The sequence below is a fragment of the Terrapene carolina genome, unplaced genomic scaffold, assembly GCF_002925995.2.
Source record: "Terrapene carolina triunguis isolate 2854851 unplaced genomic scaffold, T_m_triunguis-2.0 Scaffold234, whole genome shotgun sequence".
NCBI lineage: Eukaryota > Metazoa > Chordata > Testudines > Emydidae > Terrapene > Terrapene triunguis.
The window spans coordinates 2,427,396-2,449,896 of NW_020664585.1; the positions used below are offsets into that span (position 1 = coordinate 2,427,396).

General features: G+C 44.7%; 1 protein-coding gene across 4 annotated transcripts in view; it reads right to left on the minus strand.

Annotated features, from left to right (window-relative positions):
* The window catches only part of MYO18B (myosin XVIIIB), a 196,199-nt gene that overhangs the window by 6,851 nt on the left and 166,847 nt on the right, over positions 1-22,501 (minus strand). For all 4 annotated transcript variants that reach the window (XM_029912648.1, XM_024196396.3, XM_029912647.1 and 1 more), the window contains exon 41: positions 22,157-22,318. In XM_029912648.1, coding sequence (XP_029768508.1) covers positions 22,157-22,318 — 162 coding nt within the window. The remainder of the gene's footprint in view (positions 1-22,156; positions 22,319-22,501) is intronic.

Here is a 22,501-nt window from a genome sequence, read left to right on the forward strand (position 1 = left end):
TAAATTGCAGAGCCACTGGATTTCATCATTTAAACAGCCAGCTTTTCATTCAGCAACTTCACTTTTCCTTCTGGCTTTCCAGGCTTAGATAAAACTGCACTAAAGAGGCAAGAAACGCTAACCGCCTGTGAACATAAAAGGGTTAGAATCGGATATTCACTGCTCCGTTCAATGTAGCAGACACATTATCTTATGAAAGTGTTTGGAGCCTGAAACTTAATGAACCGCTCACTTGGTTATTGTTTTCGCTATCTGTGATATTATAAAATTCAATCAAGAGGAACCATTCTGCTTTTAGACCTTGTCCAAAGAGCAACTGTCAGACATCTTCTTATTTGGTTCATGTGCAACATTAGCTGCTGCTTTCCTTTTTTTTATTTTTTTTAAGGAGAAGAAATGAAATCATACCTAAGGCCCTACTTAACTTGCAATATTGTGGAAATTGTGGATTCTGCAATATTAGGCTTTCACCGCAGTTTTGTCAGCAGTAACCCCATCGTGTGTGGGGCTGAAAGTGGGAACCCCGGCCACCCTAGAGCTGAGAGCCGTTCGCCCCTGCTCTCATGCCTGGGCGGCCAACAGTGGAAAATCATGAAAAAGTAATAACGGACTTTATTGCTGCAAATAAAAAGGTCCATTATTACTTGCCTGCAATTTTCCATGGCTTGTCTGCCACTCACCCGCAATTTTTTGACAATCATCCTGCAATTCAAGTAGGGCCTTAATCATACCCCAAAAGCAGAGAATTCAGCTGTTAATGTCTCCCAATTAGGGTCACAGGGTTTAAGGCTAGAAGGAACTGCCAGATCATCTAGTCTAGCCTCCTGCATCTCACAGGCAGGGCCGGCTCCAGGCACCAGCTTACCAAGCAGGTGCTTGGGGCGGCCACTTCGGAGAGGGGCGGCACGTCCAGCTGTTCGGTGGCAATTCGGTGGACGGTCCCTCACTCCTGCTCGGAGCGAAGCACCTCCCGCCGAATTGCCGCCGCAGATCGCGATCGCGGCTTTTTTTGTTTTGTTTTGGTTTTTTTTGTTTGGCTGCTTGGGGCGGCCAAAACCCTGGAGCCGGCCCTGCTCACAGGCCACCACCACCACCCAGCATTCACGTACTAAACCCAGGAACCAAAATTAGACCGAAGTATTACAGACCAGATTAGATTTTTATGTGCCACAGGCAGAAAATAGGAGGGACCAAGATGCACTAGTGTCTGAGGCCCCTCTAATGGCAGGGAAATGATTAAGTGAGATAGACCCAGAGAATCCTGGCAAGTGACTTGCACCCACATGCTGTAGAGGAAAGCAATATATATCTCCAAAATAACCCCCAAGGTCACTGCCAGTTGACCTGGGACAAAATTTCTTTGTGACCCCACATGTGGCAAGCCAGCCAGCCAACCACCTAAGAGAGAGAATGCTCCGTGCCACCTCAGAGCCCTGGTCTGCCCTCCCAATATCCCATCACCAGCTGTGGCCATCCCTGATGGGGGTAGGGGGGGGAAGTCCCTTCCTGACCCCTGCAGGTGGCCAGCTGAAACTCTGAAGCTTGAGATTTTAGGAGCATAAAACAGAACCCGGAAGTGAACCCCGGGGCCGCTGAGCCCTGCCCCTTATCACAAGCAATCCCATCCTATCATCACACTAATAAAATAGTTCCAAATCCTACTAATCTGCACCCTTTGAGAAAAAACCTGTTGCTCTCTGTAGACATTCCACAGAGCACAACCGATAGGGAAACCAATCTGAGCATTTGTTGCTCCACTAGCCTTAACTGCCAATAATATAGAATATAAATATTTCTGCTCTGGGGTTTGTGTCATCTGAGGTTAAGCTAAAACCTACTAACATTCTGTGATAATCGCTACTTGACGCCATCCAGAGGGGTGATGGGATGAGTTAAGAGATCTGAGGCTAAATCAGTTGCCGTTGTACATCTTAATAAGCGTTGTGAGTGAGAGCAGCACAGAGCCTGTAAATGAGATTCAGGGGGTGCAGGGATAGAGAGCGAATTCCGAGTTCTGCATCTCCAAATGAAGACGGACTTGACGTCTCTGGGCTGCGATCTTCGTTATAGCAAGTGCTGTAGTCTAAGCTCAGTGTAAGCCACAACTGCCTGGAAAGAACAGTTTCAGCACTGTGCCCTAATGAGCAAGAGCGAAATCCACCTCTGCAGCCAATGCCCCACTTCAACCTTAAGCAGTGCCTAAGCCTCATGCCTGACCTGTTCTGCTGGGGTGAATTTCATTCCAGACTAGTAACAGCTGCCCGAAACCTGTGGAAAGAATTAGGCAACTAAGCTAGCCTTCCCCTCTGCCATTCTGTTACAGCCAGCAGTCAGCATCTGACCTATGGCTCCAGGCTTGTTTTTTCAGTCTGGACACAAGCAACAATGTAGTCAGAACAGCCGTGTGAGTGAGAAGGGCAGAATTTCATCATTCCAGCCTTTTTAACAGCATTTCCACTCCTCCCAGAGCACAACAGGGCCCTGTTTCTTGTCTCTTCCCTGCTCCTTACCATGGGGCGGACATGCTCAGTTTCTTCCCGTTCCTCCAAAGCACTCTCAGAAAGGAGTCTGTATTTCACACACACTAAAATGAAGGGAAATCATTCTTCTAGCACAGACAGGAACATGCCTCCCAAATTAACTGCTCTGTGTGGAAGAGGAGTGGTCTGTCTGTATTTCAGTATCGGTCAGGTTATTGCACCCGGAGCAAACCTATGCACCCTGTGTCTTGTCCTGCAGAACTTTATAACAACATGTGCCCTCAGACAACAGAAATGAAGTAATCCTGTGCAAACACCTCCAAAGAAAACCCAGCTGCAAATACATGCAATGGGCTTTGGGAGGGTGTGACAGGCTACACTCTTATGTTCACCCTTTTTTACAGGACTATGAGAAATTTTGTACAAAGTGTGCCTTGTGATGTATCATTTGAAAACTCATAATCTGCTGAACATCATTGTCCTCATAACATATGTGTATCAACATTGTATGTAAAGTTATAAGATTCTACTGTATAACACTGCTGTAACATGCTCCAAGTTTAGAGGCACAAACCAGTTCCTCAGGAAAAAAAGATGAAATAACACCTAAGCCAGGTGTCAACAAAGCCAAGTAGACTATCACCTAGTTAAATGGGCATTCTTTGAAAGGAAGAAGGGTATAAGCAAGAAATTTAAATATTGGCAAAGAAACAGCTGGAGGTCCCGTCCCACAGACCTCCTGTCACCTGAACTCCAGCTGGAGATAATCCTCAAAGAGGAGAAAAAGATGTAAGAATAGAGAACACACAACAGAAATTACCTCTCTCTCCTCCCTTTCTCTCTGCTCATGCCATCAACAGTACCTGAAAGAACACTGAACTGACTGAGGGGTCCTGGTTTGGAGGCTTCCAGCCAGTAAAAGACTTCAAAGAGCATGTGGTGAGGAAAACCTTTGCTTTGAATTCATTTGGCTTGCTAAATTAGGTATTACTTTACATTTTATCTTTTATTTTCTTTGTACCCCAATTCTGACTTTTATGCCTCATTTTACTTGTAATCACTTAAAATCTCTTTTGCAGTTAATAAACGTGTTTTATTGTTTATCTAAACAAGTGTGTTTGGACTGACGTGTTTGGGAATCTTCACTTGAGATAATAGGGTTTGTGCATAGCATTTTCCATTGATGAAATGATGGACTTTCTAGGAGCTTGTATTATCCAGAAGGAGAGTGCTGGGCAGTACAAGACACACATTTCTGGGGGAAAGTCTAGGACTGGGAATTTGCTGGTGTCATGTAATTCATGACTGACTGGTCAGAGCATTCATGTAATTCAGCTGGGAGTAATTTACAAGCTAGAGGCTGTGTGTGAGCTGACCAGAAGTGGTTGCTCTCACAGCGAAGCAGTGTAAAAGGCACCTCAGGTTGGAGAATTGAGGAAACACAGCTGTCCTTCTGTCCAGATTGCACCCTGGGTAATGTCACAGGGAGGGGAAAGGAGAAACCAGAGTCACATCAGGAACCAGAGACATTGCAAGGAAACAGGTTAGACCAAGACCAATCCAGTAAGGGAGTGAGCACGGGTAGCACCTACTGCTCACAGATCTATCCCTGGGGAGATTAGCACTGAGGACGTAGCTGGTTTAAGGATCACTGGGAAGAGAGAATGAACCAGACCTTGTACAGACTGTATTAACAAAGTCATGCCTTGCACTTCAGTCTATGCAGAGGGTACACTCTTTTCAAGGAGTACTCAAGATTTATCATGATGCATTTACGAGGAAACAAACATCGTCTCTTTCTTCTGCAAACCCTTGAGTCGGCCCGTTGTGACACTTTTGACAAGTCACACTGTACTTGGAAATCAGTTTAAGCTGCAAGTGAGTTTCTAAAGTAATGAAACAGCAAGGACTACATTGAGAAAACACGTGTCATGTCTTCTCTGCACACAGTGGTGACCTATGTGGATTTTCTACCCAGCCAGTCTTTTCCGATGGGAAATGAACAGGTTGCTCAAGGTCTGCAAGCTTTTCTGCAAGTTGCTGTAGCAGTGCTCTTCACAGCATGGCATAGTCCTGGGGCTTTGTCCTCTCCTGATAACAGCGCTCTTGACATATGGCTCTACTTTTTCTCCCCCAGTTCCTGGGCATCTAAAAATAGCCAAGTGAGCAGATTCTGGCAGCTTGAAAAGTAAAAGCAAACACCACCCAGCCATCCTGCTAGGAGGCAGTGCCCAGCACTCCCAGCTCCCTGCACAGAACTCAGTGGAAATTACATTCTTTGTTTAAACCCATCGGCTTGTGCCACTTGCACAGTGTACCTTCCCCTGCTGTGACCGTCAGCCCTATTCATTCCTGCACGCATGCCCTACAGCATGGGGTACAACTGGTCCTTCCCAAGCTTGGTGGAGTCTAGGCCGGCTGTCGTAAAGGGCTTACCCTTCCACCCTGCCTGCTTTGGCCCCCTTGCTCGAGCTCTGTGGTTTATCCTGAATCAGAGTGGTTTGGAGTTTCCCCTTCTTCAGCTCACGCTAGCTCGCCACAGAGCCCTGCAGTGCAGAGAGGCCTGCCGTCTGTTCTCAGGCTGGCTCGCTTTTCACTCGGAGCCTAAAAATGCCTCTTGAGACGGCCGGTAACGAGAAGACAGAATGACCTGCAAACGTCTCCCAACACGAGCGATCCGAGAAGAACTGGGATTCCTGGACTGGATCGTGTGGGGTGAGCCCAAAGCTTGAATTGTGGGGCAGGGGCAAAGCAGGGGCTCCCCCATGGAGCCTCCAAGCACAACCACTCACGGAGACCTATTGCTGCCGCAGGCCGATTCCTGGCTTTAGACAGGCCGTCAGCGAGCAGGTGACGTGACACGGGGGGCCGAGTGACAGCACTGGTGCGTAGGTGCCTGCAGAGTGACCGCACCCACTGGCTGAAGAAAACACGGCCCCCGCTGGGGAGAATGAAACCTGCGTCGCGCACGGCAGTGAGTCACTGCTGAGGAACAGCACGGACGCAAATCCCCAGCACGGCTTTCATTCTTAGCGCTGCGTTTAACCTAACACAAGAGCACGTAACAGGGCTCAGCCTAGGGCTGAAGCCAAATGTGCAAAGAACAATGTACTGGGCTCTGCTCTAGGTTTCAAATGAACCCCCTCAGGTGCAGCTCCACACACCTAGCTGCAGACACAGGTCCTCATAACAAGCGGCTCTAAACTAAATGGGATCCAGAGCCACCAATAGTCTCCCTTCCCTCTACTCCAGAAGAGGATCAAGGCCCCATTCATAAGACTCTGCCCTGAAGCCCATGTGTGAGAGAGAGTGACTGTCTGATGGCTGAATGCCTCTTCCCTGCCAGTGTCACTCCAAGGCCGGGAGCTGACATGACGGAGGTATATACACACTCCGAGCAGACTGAGTGCCCCTATTCAGCCTCTCTCATAGTACCAGAACAAAGGGATGTTCAGCAGAATTGAAAGGTGACTCATATAACACTGTGTTGTATACGAAGTGGTCTCTTTTATCAACCAGTGGAATCATTGCCACAAGATACCACTGAAACTGAGAAGTAGGATTCTGAATTGTAGAATTCAGTATAGACATGGACAGTTATATGGATAATAAAATCATCCCCAGTTACAGTAGCTAGAATAAAAAATGTATAACTATTATAAAAACGTATGCCTTATGGCACAAGCCAACCACTCCTTGTCTGGGGTCAGCAGAGCATTCTCCAGGGCAAATCCCAAAGTGGACAGATGTGCACTTTCTTCTGTGTTATCTGCTACTGGCCAGGACGCCAACAAAGACGGATCATTTGCCCAGTTCAGAATGGCAATTCCTACGCTATGCAATTCTGGGTCCTAGTGCCCCATAGCAACAGAATTTCTGTGAATTGCTGACAAAATATGTAGACTTTTTCTTTTAGTGGGAAAAGCTGGAAAGGGGGGAAATAAACACAGAAACTGGAGCTGCCAGGGGCAGCATCTCCCCTGCCACTGAAACTGACAACAATCATTTCTGTTCTGCTGAGATCCTGAAAAAAAAGACTGCATTAAAAACATGTACTGTTCAAACATTTATATTTATAGATGCACCCTGGAATAATCAATGTGCTTAAAAACTCCATGCTGGCAACAGCAACATCTGTGCCTCTTTTCCTGATGAATAAACATAGCTTCTGCCAGACGCCGAGGAACCATCCCACCTTGTGTATGGAAGAGCTAAAGTGACTTTTTAAAACGGCCTCTGTGAAATGGTCTGTGCGCTCCTGCTCTCTAGGTGCACCTGGCTCATTTATAATGCTGCTCCTGCAGCAGCTCCTTCACACAAAGCCGCCTGTTTTGTAACCTCCTTGTGAGGAAGATCCTGATCAGTGAGAAGGGCTACAGTGATGGTCAGAGGATGGAGAACCTGCCTCAGGAGAGCAGACTTAAGGAGTTTGGCTTGTTTAGCCTAACCAACCAGCCAACGGCTGAGGGGAGATAGGATTGCTCTCCACAAATACATCAAAGGGATAACCACCAGGGAGGGAGAGGAGTTATTTAAGTTAAGGGTCAATGCTGGCACAAGAACAAATGGATATAAACTGGCCACCAAGAAGTTCTTCTTCCAAGGAGAGAACTGGGGGCAAAAAAACCTAGACTGAAATGGATACGTTTTTGGAGGGGATGGTATGATGAGGTTGCCTGCAACGGCATATGGCCCAACCGTGACTGCGATTAGCAAATCTCTCCAACAGCTAGAGATGGGACACTGGATGGGGAGGGCTCTGAGTTCCGACAGAGAATTTCCCCCCAGATGTCTGGAGGTGGGTTTCACCCACATGCTCAGGCTCTAACTAATCATCATATTTGGGGTTGGGAAGGAATTTTCCATCAGGTCAGATTGGCAGAGACCTGGGAGGAGGGGGGAAAGGTTCACCTTTCTCTGCAGTGTGGGACATGAGTCACTGCTGGTTTGAACAAGAGTAAGTGGTGGATTCTCTGTAACTTGAAGTCTTTAAATCACGCTGTGAGGATGTCGGTAACTCAGCCAGAGGTGAGGGGTCTATTACAGGAGTGGCTGGGTGAGGCTCTGCAGCTTGTGTTCTACAGGAGGTCAGACTAGATGATCAGGGTGGTCCCTTCTGGCCTTAAGGTCTGTAAATGGGCAAATGGGACTCGGAGAAGGACGTTCTGCCTGTGAGCTCATATCCAAACTGTGTTCTATGTGTTTAAAAACAAAGCAAGCCATTGCAAACAGTGGCTTGGCTCCCAAGCAGCCAGGCTCCCAGGCTAGGCCTATCTGCAGTGCCAATTCAAGACAATGGAGGTGCACTAGGATCACCCTCACAATGCTCTGTGCTGTGACCTAGGACTTGGATGTCACATTTTTGCTTACGAAACAATCATCTGTGTAGCAAGGCGCTAAGAGCGACACAAATCCAAAGCAAAGACACACAGAACAGTGACTAGTATTTCCATGTGTCATAAAGTGCTGTGCCGTCTTGGAGCAGCGATGGGGCTGCACTGCATGGTACGAATGCCAAAGGAGCAAAGCCCTATTAATTCAAAGCAGCATCTGCTGCCTGGGGCGTTAGCACAGGGCCTGAGCGGTTTTTACATTAAAATGCAAATAATGAATGTGGTTTAGCGCAACAGCAGCAAGGCCTTGTGCAGTAAGGAAACACTGCATGGGTGTGGCACCTTTCCTCCCAGCGCCCGGCACCTTAGGGTCCTTGCAGCCAACAGTCATTATCGCTCCCCTAGCAGGAAGCAAGGATTCTGGTCACACCCAGCAGCCACCTCCAGCCCAATCTGTCTCTCCACCATGGATGCCAGGAGCTCAACCCCATGAGCCACCTCTCACCAATTGTACAGATTGTCCTGCTGTGATAGTTGGAAGGTTAGACGATACTCACATGGATTAAAGAATGCCTCATTAACATTACTGCCCTTAAAACCCTGGCATTTCAGGCAAGAGTGCCTAGTAATGGAACAGCTCACAAGTATGCCCCTATCTAGGAGAACTAGAGATGATGCTGCAGACATGGGGAAATGCAGACTATGGCATCAGATACGCCCTGCAGGGGACAAAATCTCCCTGCCCCTAGTGCATTTTTAATGACTTGGATAATGGAGTGGAGAGCATGCTTATAAAATCTGCGGAAGACACCAAGCTGGCAAGGGTTGCAAGCACTTTGGAGAATTCAAACAACCTTGACAAACTGGAGAATTGGTCAGTATTCAACAAGATGAAATTCAATAAAGACAAATGCAAAGTAGTGCACTTAGGAAGGAAAAATCAAATACACAGCTACAAAATGGGGAATAACTAGTTAGGTGGCAGTATTGCTAAAAGGGATCTGGGGATTATGGTAGATCACAAACTGAATATGTGTCAGCAATGTGATGTAGATGCGAAAAAGGCTCATATCATTCTGGGGTATATTAACAGGAGTGTCGTATGTAAGACACAGGAGGTAATTATCCCACTCAGCACTGGTGAGGCCTCAGCTGAAGTTCTGTGTCCAGTTCTGGGTGCCCCACTTTAATAAAGATGTGGACAAACTGCTGAGGGTCCAGAGGAGAGCAACAACAATGATGAAATGACCGACGAGGAAAGGTTTTAAAAACAGGGCATGTTCAGTCTTGAGACACAGAAGGGACCGGAGTACAACCTTCCAATATGTTCAGGGCTGTTATAAAGAGGACAGGGGTCAATTGTTGTCCATGTCCACTGAAGACAGGACAAGAAGTCATGGGTTTAATCGGCAGATTAGGTTAAATAGTAGGAAAAACTTTCTAGCTCTCAGGGTAGTTAAACTCTGGAACAGGCTTCCAAGGGAGGGTGTGGGATCCCCGTCACTGGAGGTTTTTAAGAACAGGCTGGACAAATACCGGTCAGGGCTGGCCTAGGTATATTTGGTCCTGCCTCAGTGCTGGACTTAATGACCTCTCAAGGTCCCTTCCAGCTCAACAAGGACAAAGGTGTTAGATTAGAAGAGATTGACTCCTTGGAGTGTAATGAGTTTGGGCATTGTAGGAATTCAGCTGTCTTAGTAGTTTTGCACTAAGTTTGGGGAAAAAAAAGAGCCAGTACCCTTAAAGAATTAGCAGCCTACACGCACTGCAGTCAGTCAATTCATCTAAACAGATTTTCAATTAGAAAGAGTGCGCCATCGGGGGGCATTATGCAAGTGTGGGAGGAGAGAATTCTGTAAACCTGGTCAGCATCAGCCTTGCTGCTCTGCATGCTGCAGGCATTTTTATTTTGAGCATAGTGGCAGAATCAGCCTGTATTTTGCTACCCAGTCCTGCATTATGACAAGTCTTCTCTAGGATGTTGGTTTCAATTGCCAGAATTTTATCAAATTATAATGACATAAGTTAAAACTTTTGATCTGTCCATGTGCTGAATATCCCTGCAGGTCTACAACCATCTGCTGCACCTCTGAATTTATCTGTAAACAAACTGGTAGAAGCTGGAATTCAATCAAGACAGATTACCACCTCCTACTATACATTGATCCTTTATCATAGCTACTGTAAAGGAAATCTAACCGGCCTCTTTCATACTGTGACAGTGCTTAATATTATGTCGAGCAATCTAGTAATGTTTGTATCTGAGATTAGTATGTTGCACTGCATTTTATCCAGAGAAAAGCAGAGGGGACGCTGATATGCCTTTAGCAAGCAGTTACGAAGTGCTGCATGCCGAAGAGGTCCTTTCCTCCTGAATGAAATGGCCCTAGGTTCTCGTTGCCGTCCAGCACTGAGAAGTTCTGTGCTACGCTGACATTTCTCCGGCTCTGAAGCGGTTCTCTGTATTATCTGTTATCTTGATTTGATGTAGGGACTATTAAAAGAGGCTTCAACCCTGGCTCTCCGGCCACACACAGAGACTGAGACTAACTTTCATTTACAATTAATTACATTCTGAGAAAGCACTTTGCATACCAGAGGCTAATTTCTCCCTTGTAACAAATTTCTGATTACTGGGTTGATCTACTGTCTCTAGGAACATTCCCACTAATAGTGATGTCATATCCTCTTTATTTTCCTGCCAGGACCAAAGAACAGCCAGTTTGACATTCTGTCTGGGATGCTGGAACCTCTACATTCACCAGTGATACCTTCCTTCCGGGATTCATACGGGCTCTGGGCCAAGCCTGACGCTGTAGAGCCAGTGACCCTACTCTGAAATGCACAGCCAGGTAGCGGCGCTGGGCTCAATTCCCACAATTCATTTCTCGGTGATCCGAAAACTGATTGGAAGCAAGGGGGAAAGTTTAGGGACAGGGGACGTGCTTCTGGATGGGACCTTCTTGGTCATCGAGTCCAGCCCCTGCTCTCACAGTTTCATCCATAAATTTGTCAAGATCCATCTTAAAACCAGTTCAGTTGTTTTTCCCTCACTCTTGCTTTGGGGAGGCTTTTCCAGAACCTGACCCCTTGGGTGGTTAGAAACCTCCTTCTCATTTCCAGTGAAAGCTTCTTCACGGCCAGTTTATCCCCCGTGGTTCTTGTGCCAACATTGTCCTATAGCGTAAATCGCTCATCTCTCACCCTGCTGTTCACCTCCCCACCTTCCTAGGCTTATCTTCAAAATCCATGGAAAGGGAAATCTCCCCTCCACACACCAGTGCTGCCTTCCCAAAAGCCACTGTCACACTGAAAGCTTGGCAGCAAGGAGTGGCATTTTCAGAAGTACTCAGCACAGACCTAGCTGCACTGAAAGCAAAGGGAAACCTCCCTCTGATGGCGACGGGAGCAGAACTAGGCCAATGGGAAGCACATCTCTGGATGTCTGTGTGTGTGCCTGATTCGCCTCACAAGAGACAAAGCCAGGATCACCTATCCCAGTTTAGGTGGGTGTTTGGAAATGTGCCAGAGAAGAGAAAGGATGAGCACGGAGACCCACATATTAATGAGATGAGTATCTCATGAAGATGGACAATTCAGCACAGTTCTAGATATATTTCATTCAAAGGGTCCATATGCTGTGTATTCTGGGAGCTCGTTTAATAAAGAATTGTGCAATGATCTTCTGCTCCTGTTTCCCGGCTTTGCTCTGCTTCAGAATAAACACGATTGTGAACGCAGCGATGCCAAGGGCCTGCAATGAAACGCTGGCTTCCTCTGTAAAGGGAGTGACACAAGTGGCTGGACAGATGGCTTAAGAGTGCACTGGGCCCACCAGGGATTGGAATGGATGTACCATGATGCCGAGCTTTCATGTCACAGCGGCTGCTTTAGAAGCATGCAAGCCAAGCATGGAAACTATGTGTAAAACGTCTGTTGAAAAAGCATCCCTCTCTGCAGTAAATCCCACATCTCTCGGCAATATGGGGTTACCCATGTGAAATTCACACTCATCAAGAGATTTCACCCAAGATGCTCCTCACCACAGGCTCTCTTATTACAGGGGAGTGCAGCCAGAGTTTGTCCGGCTGTTTGTGGGAGTTGCAAAGCCAGGACTGAAAATGGAAGAGACGCGTGAATTGCTAACATCACTCGGACAAGTCTCGTCCCCACTGCCAAGCTTTTTAGAGTGTCAATACACTGGTCGCACAGGGCTGTCTCTCAGTACTGTCCCCCCAGGAATGCAGGCCAATGAACAGCTGTGGCCTTTGGCTTTGAGAAATAAATATAGCAAAGGCATTAATTCTCATTGTGGCCAGACTGAACAGCCATTGGGCATGTATCATTAAGGTCCAGAGGAGGAAGCAATAGGATGTTATCAAATCTAATTTAGCCCATTAACCTGGGATCACTGCCGTACCACATTTCAGCCTAAAAACAGTATGAGATTTGCAGAATCAATGAAAACAATTTAATCCCACAATCTTTTTTTAATACAGTTATATAACATAAACGAGCCACCTTCTCTTAAGAGCCACGGAAGCCTAACAGATAAGCACACTAACTAATAAAATACAGAAGACACACTGTTAAGCCAAACATGTTTTAACTGAATAAAAGAAACATGTAAAAAAAGCCCGAATCCCTATTTCAATGGTTCAAGTGCACACTCATGAACCACAGCTCATATTTAACTGCAGTTTTTAAAATTTTCCATTCTCATCATGATTTTTTGGCCATGAAAAGAAGAAATATCACCCCAAAAAATAAAATGCTCACCCAACCAAATCTACTACTGTACCCCTTTCAGGAGTCTGATTTATCTTGTGTACCCCCAAGTTTCACCTCAATTAAAAACTGCTTGGTTATAAAATCAGACATAAAAATCCAAAAGTGTCACAGCACACTGTTACTGAAAAATGGCTCGCTTTCTCATTTGTACCATATAATTATAAAATAAATAAATTGGAATATAAATATTGTATTTACATTTCAGTGTATAGTATATAGAGCAGTATAAACCAGTCATTGTCCGTATGAAATTTTAGTTTGTACTGACTTCACTAGTCCTTTTTCTGTAGCCTGTTGTAAAAATAGGCAAATACCTAGAAGAGCCGGTGTACCCCCGGGAAGACCTCTGCGTACCGCCAGGGGTACATGTACCCCTGATGGAGAACCACTGAGTTAGAGGAACTTTGCATTACAGGGCACAAGTACTAGACAGATAGTCAGTTCCCATTCTGAAATGTTACCCTGTTAGTATGTAAATTCAAATCTTAAGACTGAAGTGTCATCAATAACTCACAGAGCTTGAAATAAATGTTTGGCATGTTGGCCTTAGCCCTGTATTTCCTCATATTTTTCTGGTTTCAGCTACATCCTGAATGTCAGTGAAGCTCAGTGTGTGTGTTTCTCTGATTGTTTCAATGAGGGCTTTGGGCAGTGCTAGAAGAAGCACAATTTGTAAGCATATTATAATTGCAAAGCAAAATATTGTAAACACCACAGAAAATGCTTTGCCTAAATTAGAGGCAAACTAAGACCTGATACAAAAAAAAATCTAAAAGCATTTGCAAGCCAAATAGAATTCTGTAGTGTGCAATCCACACCAAAGCAAATGACATACAACACTAATTAGTGAAGATTACACAGCAATTAACATGATTATGATTATGCTAGTTGAAATAATTTATACCATAACATCCACACTTGCACTGCAATACAATGCATGTCCAGAGAAAAAAGAATATCGACCAAATTATGCTCTTGGTTCTGCATGTATGAAAACCAGTACAGCTCCAAGGAAGTAAGAGAGAAGAACGTGTCCAGATTTCTCTAAGCAATGTTCCTGTCATGCTATCAACGCAAGGCAAGAACGTTTTTAATAGAAATGATTTGCTTTTGATAATATGTTTTAAAATAAAATAAGTAACGTGGCCATTTCCTGACTGCTCCAAGACCTCCAGTTCTAATATAATAAGAATATTCAGCTACTGAAATCCAAACCGAGGTGATCTCCCTTTTTTGTGGGTCTTCAAGCGGTTCTTTCCCTATGATAGTAAACATATAAATAAATTATAAAGTTCAAAGTAATTTATTATCTGGGATTAGGCTCTGACTATCATCAGATACGAACAGTGAGCCCCCACAAGATCTTCAGAACAATTGGTTGTATCCTGATCTGTTTTCAGGGACATGAAAGTGTGACACTGTCCTCTCAAGACTCAAGAGCTACAATTGAGAGCTGTGCTGATGGCTCTATGTGGTCAGTGTTGCTGCCATATGTGCTACCACATCTGAGAGAGACTAAGCTTTGTTTCCAAGAACTCCCAGGGTCTAACAATGCTAAGGAGGCACCGGGGGGAAAGAATAGCTAGTGATGTTCATCAGCCATCGACTTGGAATTGAAATCCTTGGATGCTTTGCATTCACAAGGGCAGCGTAGCTGCAGTGAACAGTGCCACAAGGTTCCCAAGATGAGATAGCATGTGCTAAGTGTCACAAATATATGTCTGTCTTCTACTCCTGCTGTCTCGTAAACTAGTAACAGCTCATTGAGATCATCTGGGGAAAGGGGAACTCTGCTTCAAGAGAGGAAACTGACAGCTTCCAAACAAGACCCTGCAGGAAGACTAGCACCAGAGGGACCAGAGCAAGTAGCTCTCATTCGTCAAGAAGAGTTGTCCTATGGCATGAAAAGAGATTGAGTGAAACTGTGTCTCTTACTCCTCCCCTTCGCTCCTGAAGGTAGCTTCACTCACCTGTTGTACAAGGTCTGCAGAAAGTCTTTGCAGATCCCATAATCACCAGTGCTGGGCGGCACTCACCTTTAGTACTTGCAGAGAGACATCTAAAGCTTGAGCAATGTAAATATTTACTACCAGGTTGTCAGCACAGATGCCAATCGAGCCAAAATTACCATTGCAGACAAACGTAAACATTGTGCCATTTTGTCATCACTCCTCTTGGAAGAGTCTATACTACTATTGCAATGAGCATGCCTGAACACTCCTGCCCTCTACTGCACGAAACTAGAGCCACATGTCACAGGCCACACACTAGTAACAGCTAATGGAGCTGCTCCTTTTGCAGCAGGACAGTCAAAGTTCTGTCCCCACCATCACCATGAAGCTCCAAGTATGCATCATTGTGAGAACCATGATGTTTCTAGGGTGCAGTGGGCTTGTTACCAAATCAATGGGCCTAGAGAAAAGACAGACCCTTCATCCCACAGAAGAGTATCTGCAAGGAACCCAGAGTGTAAGAGATGACTGCTATAGTAGAACTTCAGTCTAGTAGGGATGTGACGAATACCCAAAACGGTTATGATTTTTATGTGTGTGTCCAGTCACTCTGGGACTGTTCAGAATTGTTTGGATACTGACCCCTCCAAGTGAAGGCCCCCTGAATAGTCCCCTATCTCCTGCATACTGGGCTTAGAAGCTCTGTAGTTCAGCAATTTCAACCTTGTTACCCAAGGATGCAGTAAATTCACATAGTTTTGAATTCACTTTCTAATAAAAAGTTGACATTTTATTCCGACTGTGAGATGTCTCTGATTTACTGGGATTCAGAGTTGACAGCCATTTTTGTCCAAATACTTAATATCAGAGAATTATAGAAAAAGTTAATCAAATTCCTGATCTCTGTACACCAGGCTGAATATAATAGCCTTATATCACTCCCTTTTGGGAGCTGCTAGTTCGGGAAAGGAAAACTATCCCGCATATATTAGCAAGAAGTGAATGCTAGGTAGATTTGTTTCTCATTACTGGGGGTTTGTGTAAGCAAAATCTTAATAAAACTGAGATCAACTGAGACAAGACACATAGGCTCTTTCTCATTAACTCACTAGATTCATCATCTTCCGTTTGTTTTCATTTGATACAGCTTCCTGCCTAGTACTTCAGTCTTAGATTATCTGAGGCCATTTGCAGGTATAAGGTTAGGATTTGGACTTTGCCTTTCCATGGACTTTAGAACAACTCGAGATTGTGACATCTCTTCCAGCCTGAATGCAAAGGATTGCTTTGAAATTAGGTCATGGCTGGACCAACATGTTGCTTTTATTTCTCTCTTTATAGAGATAAATACTGTGCTGCCCACAGTCTCCAATGCTGCCCGTTTAGTATAAATCCAGCACAGTTCATCTCAATAATGTAGTTTAATCCATAATTTCTGATTTATTGCCATTCATTTGCAGTTATGCCTAAGTAATTTGGACCAAAGACCTAAGGCAGCCATAGGAATGAAGATAAAAGCATTCTTAAATACAGGTCTAGAGTAGAATTCTGCACACCAAGGATGCTCTGCTCTCTGATGAAGGACTCGTGTCAATTACCTATGCCTAAGCCAAACCATTGCTTGTATTGGTTTTAAATTCCATTGCATACCAGCAGTAGACAAGGCTCAGAAAGGCATTTTCAAACTACCACAAAAGGTATTTAAAATATTAGCTGCGTGGGGACTTGCTCTTCAGAAAATTAATTCTGGTTTGTATTTATTTTACCATGTAAACCTGAATTCACAGGGCTCAGACCGTTGCACAATAAGAATGGAGTGTTTAACATTATAGGGAAGACACCAGTATTAATCTTGAAAAATCACATAAACTCCGTGTAGCTACATATCAGACTCTGCACACAACTACAGGGTGACTATACATCATGTAGGCACTAAACCCCACTTTGCAATGACTGCAGTCTGAAAGTCAGGTAATTTTGTATACAGAAATGAAAAAGATATGTGCACAATACAAGCAAAAACGACTTGAAGCTAGATTGTGCCATGGATTGTGTGGGCATGAGACGTGCCAGGGGGTAACCTCCTCCCTTGCCCCACTGCACACACAAATCTCTTATGTTCCTGTATAGTCTCCCTGGCCTTGGTTCTGGGTATGCTAGAGAAAGCAGGTGGGTGGTGAGTGGGTAGAGGCTTGGCTGGTGCAGCTGATCTGGGGAGAGGAGTACTGCAAATAAATACTGGGAGCATGGAGAGGTTCCCTTCCCTGCGCAGCCCCTGGGCCAATGGAGCGATGTACCTTCTCCCACGCAGGGCTCCTGGCAAAGCAATGACATAGACTTTGATCTTAGGACTTCTGAAAATCCAGCCCATGTAAGTACTTCACATCTGAGATGTAAAGTCACTGTCTGTCTGAAGATCCCCATAATACCAGGGAGGAATTTCAAGTAAGATACCCACCTTGTGTCTTCATTTCCAGGGCTATTTGGAGGGTTTCAGTCAAATCCTTAACACTTAGGTGCCCAATTCTGAACCCTTCCTCATGCAGAGTAGCATTTCCTCATGCCAGGATTCTCTCTGGTTTCAACTGGCCTGTTCCCAGGAATAAATTCTATCCCTGCAAGCAAAGGCTGCACACTTGGCCTCTGTGCTAATGTCGTTTTGTGTGTGTTTTATGTTCCGACCTTTTTCCGGGGCTAATTTCCTCAGTTTCTAGTCCCTTACAGCTGTGAGCCAAGCTGAGCCACGTTAAGTATCTAGCTGTCTGGCTGCTTATATATGCCATTGTCCAACTTGCTTACAGCATGTTTACATTTTCTTCAAAAATTAACATGTCATACATTTATACACTTTAATATAAAATCTTCCCTCAGTGGTAAACATGTGAGCGTATGGCACACAAGTCCACAGATAGACTGCATTATCTCTTTAAATCACCTCTAGAGAATACATCAAGGAATATTATCCTGCTTGAAGTGTGTTTTTGAAGTAGCGGCTTTCATCTAACATTCCACTGATCCTGGTTTGGAACCAACTACCTTCTTTGATTTGATGGTTTGACCTTAAATACCACACTCTCCCACTGAGCTTCCTTCTCCACATGTTGAAAAGAATGTAGCCTGAAACATTTTCACAGCCTCTGGGCCAATGACTGTATAGTACCTGACCTGATTAGGTGGTCACTTTTCTACAGAGGTTTAAATAATGTATTAAAATTAATGACACAACAGTATTAACCTCTCAATTATGCCCCACAATGTAACTTTCCTGTTTCCACCTCTTTTCTCTACTCTTCAGCCTATAAAATTGCAACTACCTTAAATGATGGTGCGATCTGTCAAACCAAGACATATTCGTAAAATGCATACTTGACAAGACATTCTTCGTGATCTTTGGTACTCTTTTGCCATTGTGTGATAACTCCCCATTTTTAACATTCATGTGTAATAACATCTACGGGTGTCTCCTCTGTTCCCCTCCATGTACCTGCAAACTAGACAAGATTGGGAAAAAAAACTTTCCAAGAGTGCTTGCTGAAGGCTGCTTCTGAGTAGTTTAGCAGACTAAAATAGTTCATTAGTTGGTGTGTTATGCAAACATGCATACTGAACAAAATACAAAATTGTGTATATTTTAATTAGACAGCAAGTATTGAAAATGTAATCAAATATCTTTGCCAGATAAGCCACTTTGATGAATCCATCAGCAATGTTTGCAAATTGATTGATTTTTTCCCGCTACTGTTTTAAAAATACACTGGCTTGAAAGAAAAACAAATGTGAAATCAGTAGAGGTCACCACCTGTGGTGATTGGGACGGATTCAAAAGGCAATCCTGGCGCCCAGCAATCATTGGTGCGGTTTTATTACTGACTAACCATTGACATGCAATAAGCCACCTGCAGCAGTTATGTTTAGGTTCTCACTTGGACCTGCAGTTGCTTTTACATTCAGATTAGAATCACATCTCCTGAGCGTTTGCCCTCCACTATCCACACCGAATGGGCGACAATGGTTCTGGCTGAGATATTGGTGCATTGCTCAGGAAAAGGTCTGGTAGGCAGCTCTTGGGACATGTCGGTTGAAGCAGTCAAGAGATGGAAGGAGTTGTTCACTCCCTCTTTTCTCTCCATTAAATGGTGGGAACAGGCGTGAGAGTCTCTGTGAGCAGCAGTAGACAGCACTCCGACCGTAAGCCTTTTACCTTCCCACCACCAACTGGGGCATAGATGGAGTCATGCAGACACTAACTTAATGTACAACGGCACATAATTCAGTGTGTCATTTTTCTCTGCCTAGATGGGTGAGTTTGCATGTGTCTCCAGTTGTAGCTAAAGCTTTTGACAAGGCACATGATTGCTAAAGGGCAAAAACAAGCCACTAGTCTGACTAGCAAACAGAGACCCAAACATCTCTCCCTACTTCTTGCTTCACACCTGTGGCTATATCGCCATCCCTGACGCCTCCACAAACAACAAGCTTTTCTGAAGCAAATTGTGAATGGCTGCTGCACACTTTCCGATGGGGCAGAATGCTAGACCTGAGCCAGCCCATTAGGGGACTGCAGAACGTGTTGATGTCATCAAAATATCAGCATCTGGGCCAGATGTCTTCAGTGTGCGCTTGCTCTGAGAATCTCGAGCTCTGCTGAGCTTCAGTGGCATGACTGTGTCCGTCAGAGGCAATATCAACTCGACAAGAACAGGCAGCTTGCAGCCAAACTGAAGGTGCAGGGGCTCCTGAGCAAGGCTGCTCATGTGAAGCCAGGGCTCAGATCAGTCTCAGAAGCGGAGGCAATTTCTCTATAAGACATCATGCTTCTTCCTCCAGGGTTGCAACAAGTGCGATCACAGCTTCTCTCTTCTTCTAGCTCTTCCATTGTTCACTAAGCCCCAAACGAGACAATAGACAGCTACCACTATTTGGGAGACCTAGAGGGAAAAGCCCAGTAGGAACCAATTAAATGGACCTCTGCCAGATCCAGTAACAAAACCACGTATTTACTAAAAAGTGACAAAGCGTCCTGTGGCACCTTATAGACTAACAGACGTATCGGAGCAGAAGCTTTCGTGGATGAATGCCCACTTCGTCAGACGCATGACATGTATTTACTATTTGTTCTTCTCTGTTGCTAAGTAGAACTTTTAAAGTTTTGTCAAAGAAGAAAAATAATAGCTTGTTTGTTCCAAAAAGTGGTTAAAAAAAGCCATGGTAGACATTTCTGTGGTTCTTGCTCAAAGTCTGTCTTGTTCTTGTTCATTTATCACAAGCACTGGGGCGCTATTATGGATACAACTTGCTGCAATGTTAAGCCTGTCCGTGGCGTGGATTTACCTTCCAGCTACAGATAACATTTGTCTTTTTAGACAGCTGGTTCATCCCATGTATTCTATTCAGCGTCTGCACCACACTCCAGTCCAGACCTAACAATTCACACTGAGAACAGAGTGACACTTTTGATTTTGAGTTTTCCCTCCTATATTCTCCTATGGGGCCCATTCTGTCTGTACACACTTGATAGCTATTTTGCATTGACAGAAGGAACAGCAGTAGTCTGAGCTTGGCAAACCCCTCTCATTAGCATTCAGCAAAGTATACATGGTCTGTGACACATGAGATGTCCATGTGGCCTACCTTGTCCTGTCAAACAGAGAGAAATTTCAGTGGCAGCTGCCAGATATGGTTTCCATTGCCGACTTCATTCTGCTGCAAAGCTGACCAAGTATCCAAAATGGAAGGGCTTGAAATGAGCATGCCCTACATTGCAAAGGCTGTCAAACAGCCGCTGAACTGCTTCAAGAGTAGAAGAAAGATCTTGTGCTTAAAGCAGTAGACTGGGATTCAGGAGAGCTGGGTAAATCACTTAGACTCTCTGTGCCCCAGTTCCTCATCTGTAACACAGAGACAATAATATTTCCCTCCCTGGCATGCTGGTGAAGTGCTAAGGTACGAGGTGAAATGCACCGTGGAAGAAGTCTAAATTAAAAAATGTAGTTTGGTTTGTGCTGTAGGCCACAATTCCTGTTTTCCCTTTTGTGGAATTGATCAGTATTGTGACGTGCTTGGTGATCTGACCAAAAATGGCCTGTCCATCCACTGATTCACACACATTTTCTTCGTGCCACCATCTCCACCCGCACCAAGCTTCTGAGCACAGGCGCTATGGGTGAAATCCTGACCCCACTGACGTCAGTGGGAAAAGTCCCATTAACCTCAGTGAGGCCAGGGTTTCACCTGCAGGAGAGTAGCCACACAATTACTGTAAATAAACATCTAGGTGTGGGTCGATTACAGTGTCCAATACAAGCAATGTGAAATCCTCTCATGTTAGGTCATGGTCTTCCAACTCATTCAGTAAATGCCTCTGTCTCTCTTTAATATCACCATTTTCTGTTGCTTCACATAACATTCCCATTGCTAATAGTGCTAAGGCAGCTACCAATTGCAATAGGAGCATCTATGTAGAGAAATCATAGAGTACTTCCTAACACGGTGGTTCTCCGAGGTCTGCCAGGGGATACACCAACTCACCTAGATATTTACCTAGTTTTACAACAGGCTACAAAAAGCACTAGCGAAGTCAGTACAAACTAACATTTCATACAGACAATGACTGGTTTATACTGCTCTATGTACTAGACACTGAAATGTAAGTACAACACTTATATTCTAATCAATTTATTTTATAATTATATGGTAAAATGAGAAAGTAAGCAATTTTTCCGTAATACTGTGATGTGACACTTTTGTATTTTTATGTCTGATTTCATAAGCAAGTAGTTTTTAAGTGAGGTGAAACTTGGGAGTACAAGACAAATCAGACTCCTGAAAGAGGTACAGCCATCTGGAAAGGTTGAGAGCCACTGTCCTAACATGATAATGCAGTAATGAGGTGAGTACTAAAGATAAAGATGTGACTAAGACTGCGTGAAACAGGGAACTCTGAATACCAGTCTTAAGTTTTCCCAAACTTATTGTGACTCAAAGTTCTGGATATTGATCTGAACAGAAAGTCCAAAGCTTTTTAACATTCACCAGTCAGTAGTTCTTACCCAGCTGAATGTAGTCTCTTGTATTGAAAAGGGCAATGAACAATCATCGGAAATAAACATCAGATAGTAACCTACGTCACAACTAAATGTCATTGCTTTGGAGGTCTGGTCAAGTGAAGGGGACTGGTGTGGAAGAGTTGATGTTACTTTGTACCTGCCTCTTTTATAATTCTAGGAGGGCAAGATGCAGAAGTGCAGCTTTACACAGGAAATACTGTACCCTTAAAATACCATTCGCCTAATGGCGCCTTGCTGTCTTGCTGCAATCTGCCAAGTTTAACAGCACGCAAAATCAGAAACCTGGATGGCGTTTTCAAAAGAAGTAACTGATTCCAAGCTGGCTGCTGCAGCTCCTGAAGGCTATCTATGGTTTCTTGGCTCCGGTGCCTTGTACATCCTCCTGTGTGTGGCACTTGGCATTTAGTGTTGAAAGTTTCTACAGAGGAGATGTTTGGTGTGAGCTCTCTGTTTCTCACACCTTGACCTGCAGCACATACCATCCATTACCAGTGATGTTTTTTTAGTCTAAGAAAGTTCTGGACAGCTCTTACCTCAGGCTCGGGGTGCTGCGGCTGCCCAGGGATTGCCTTGAGAGACTTCCAGCCACACTGGGACCTGAAGGTGATGACCAGCCCACTGAAGACCCCATCCAGGATTTGATGCTTTCTTCTGGCTCCAGACTCAGAGTGGAGCCTAAGCTAGACTGATTGTCCCTGTAAGCAGAACACACCACCATTTTACTTTGCATTCACTCTGGCATGCCCTCCTTCTCCAAAGACAGCAAAGAAAGCTGAGGTAAGCTGGCCAATCGGGTATTTGAAAACCTTATCCTGACTAGGCTATCTCACCTGGCTTCGCAGGTTCCCTGGACTGGAAACAACCACATGTCAGCCTCT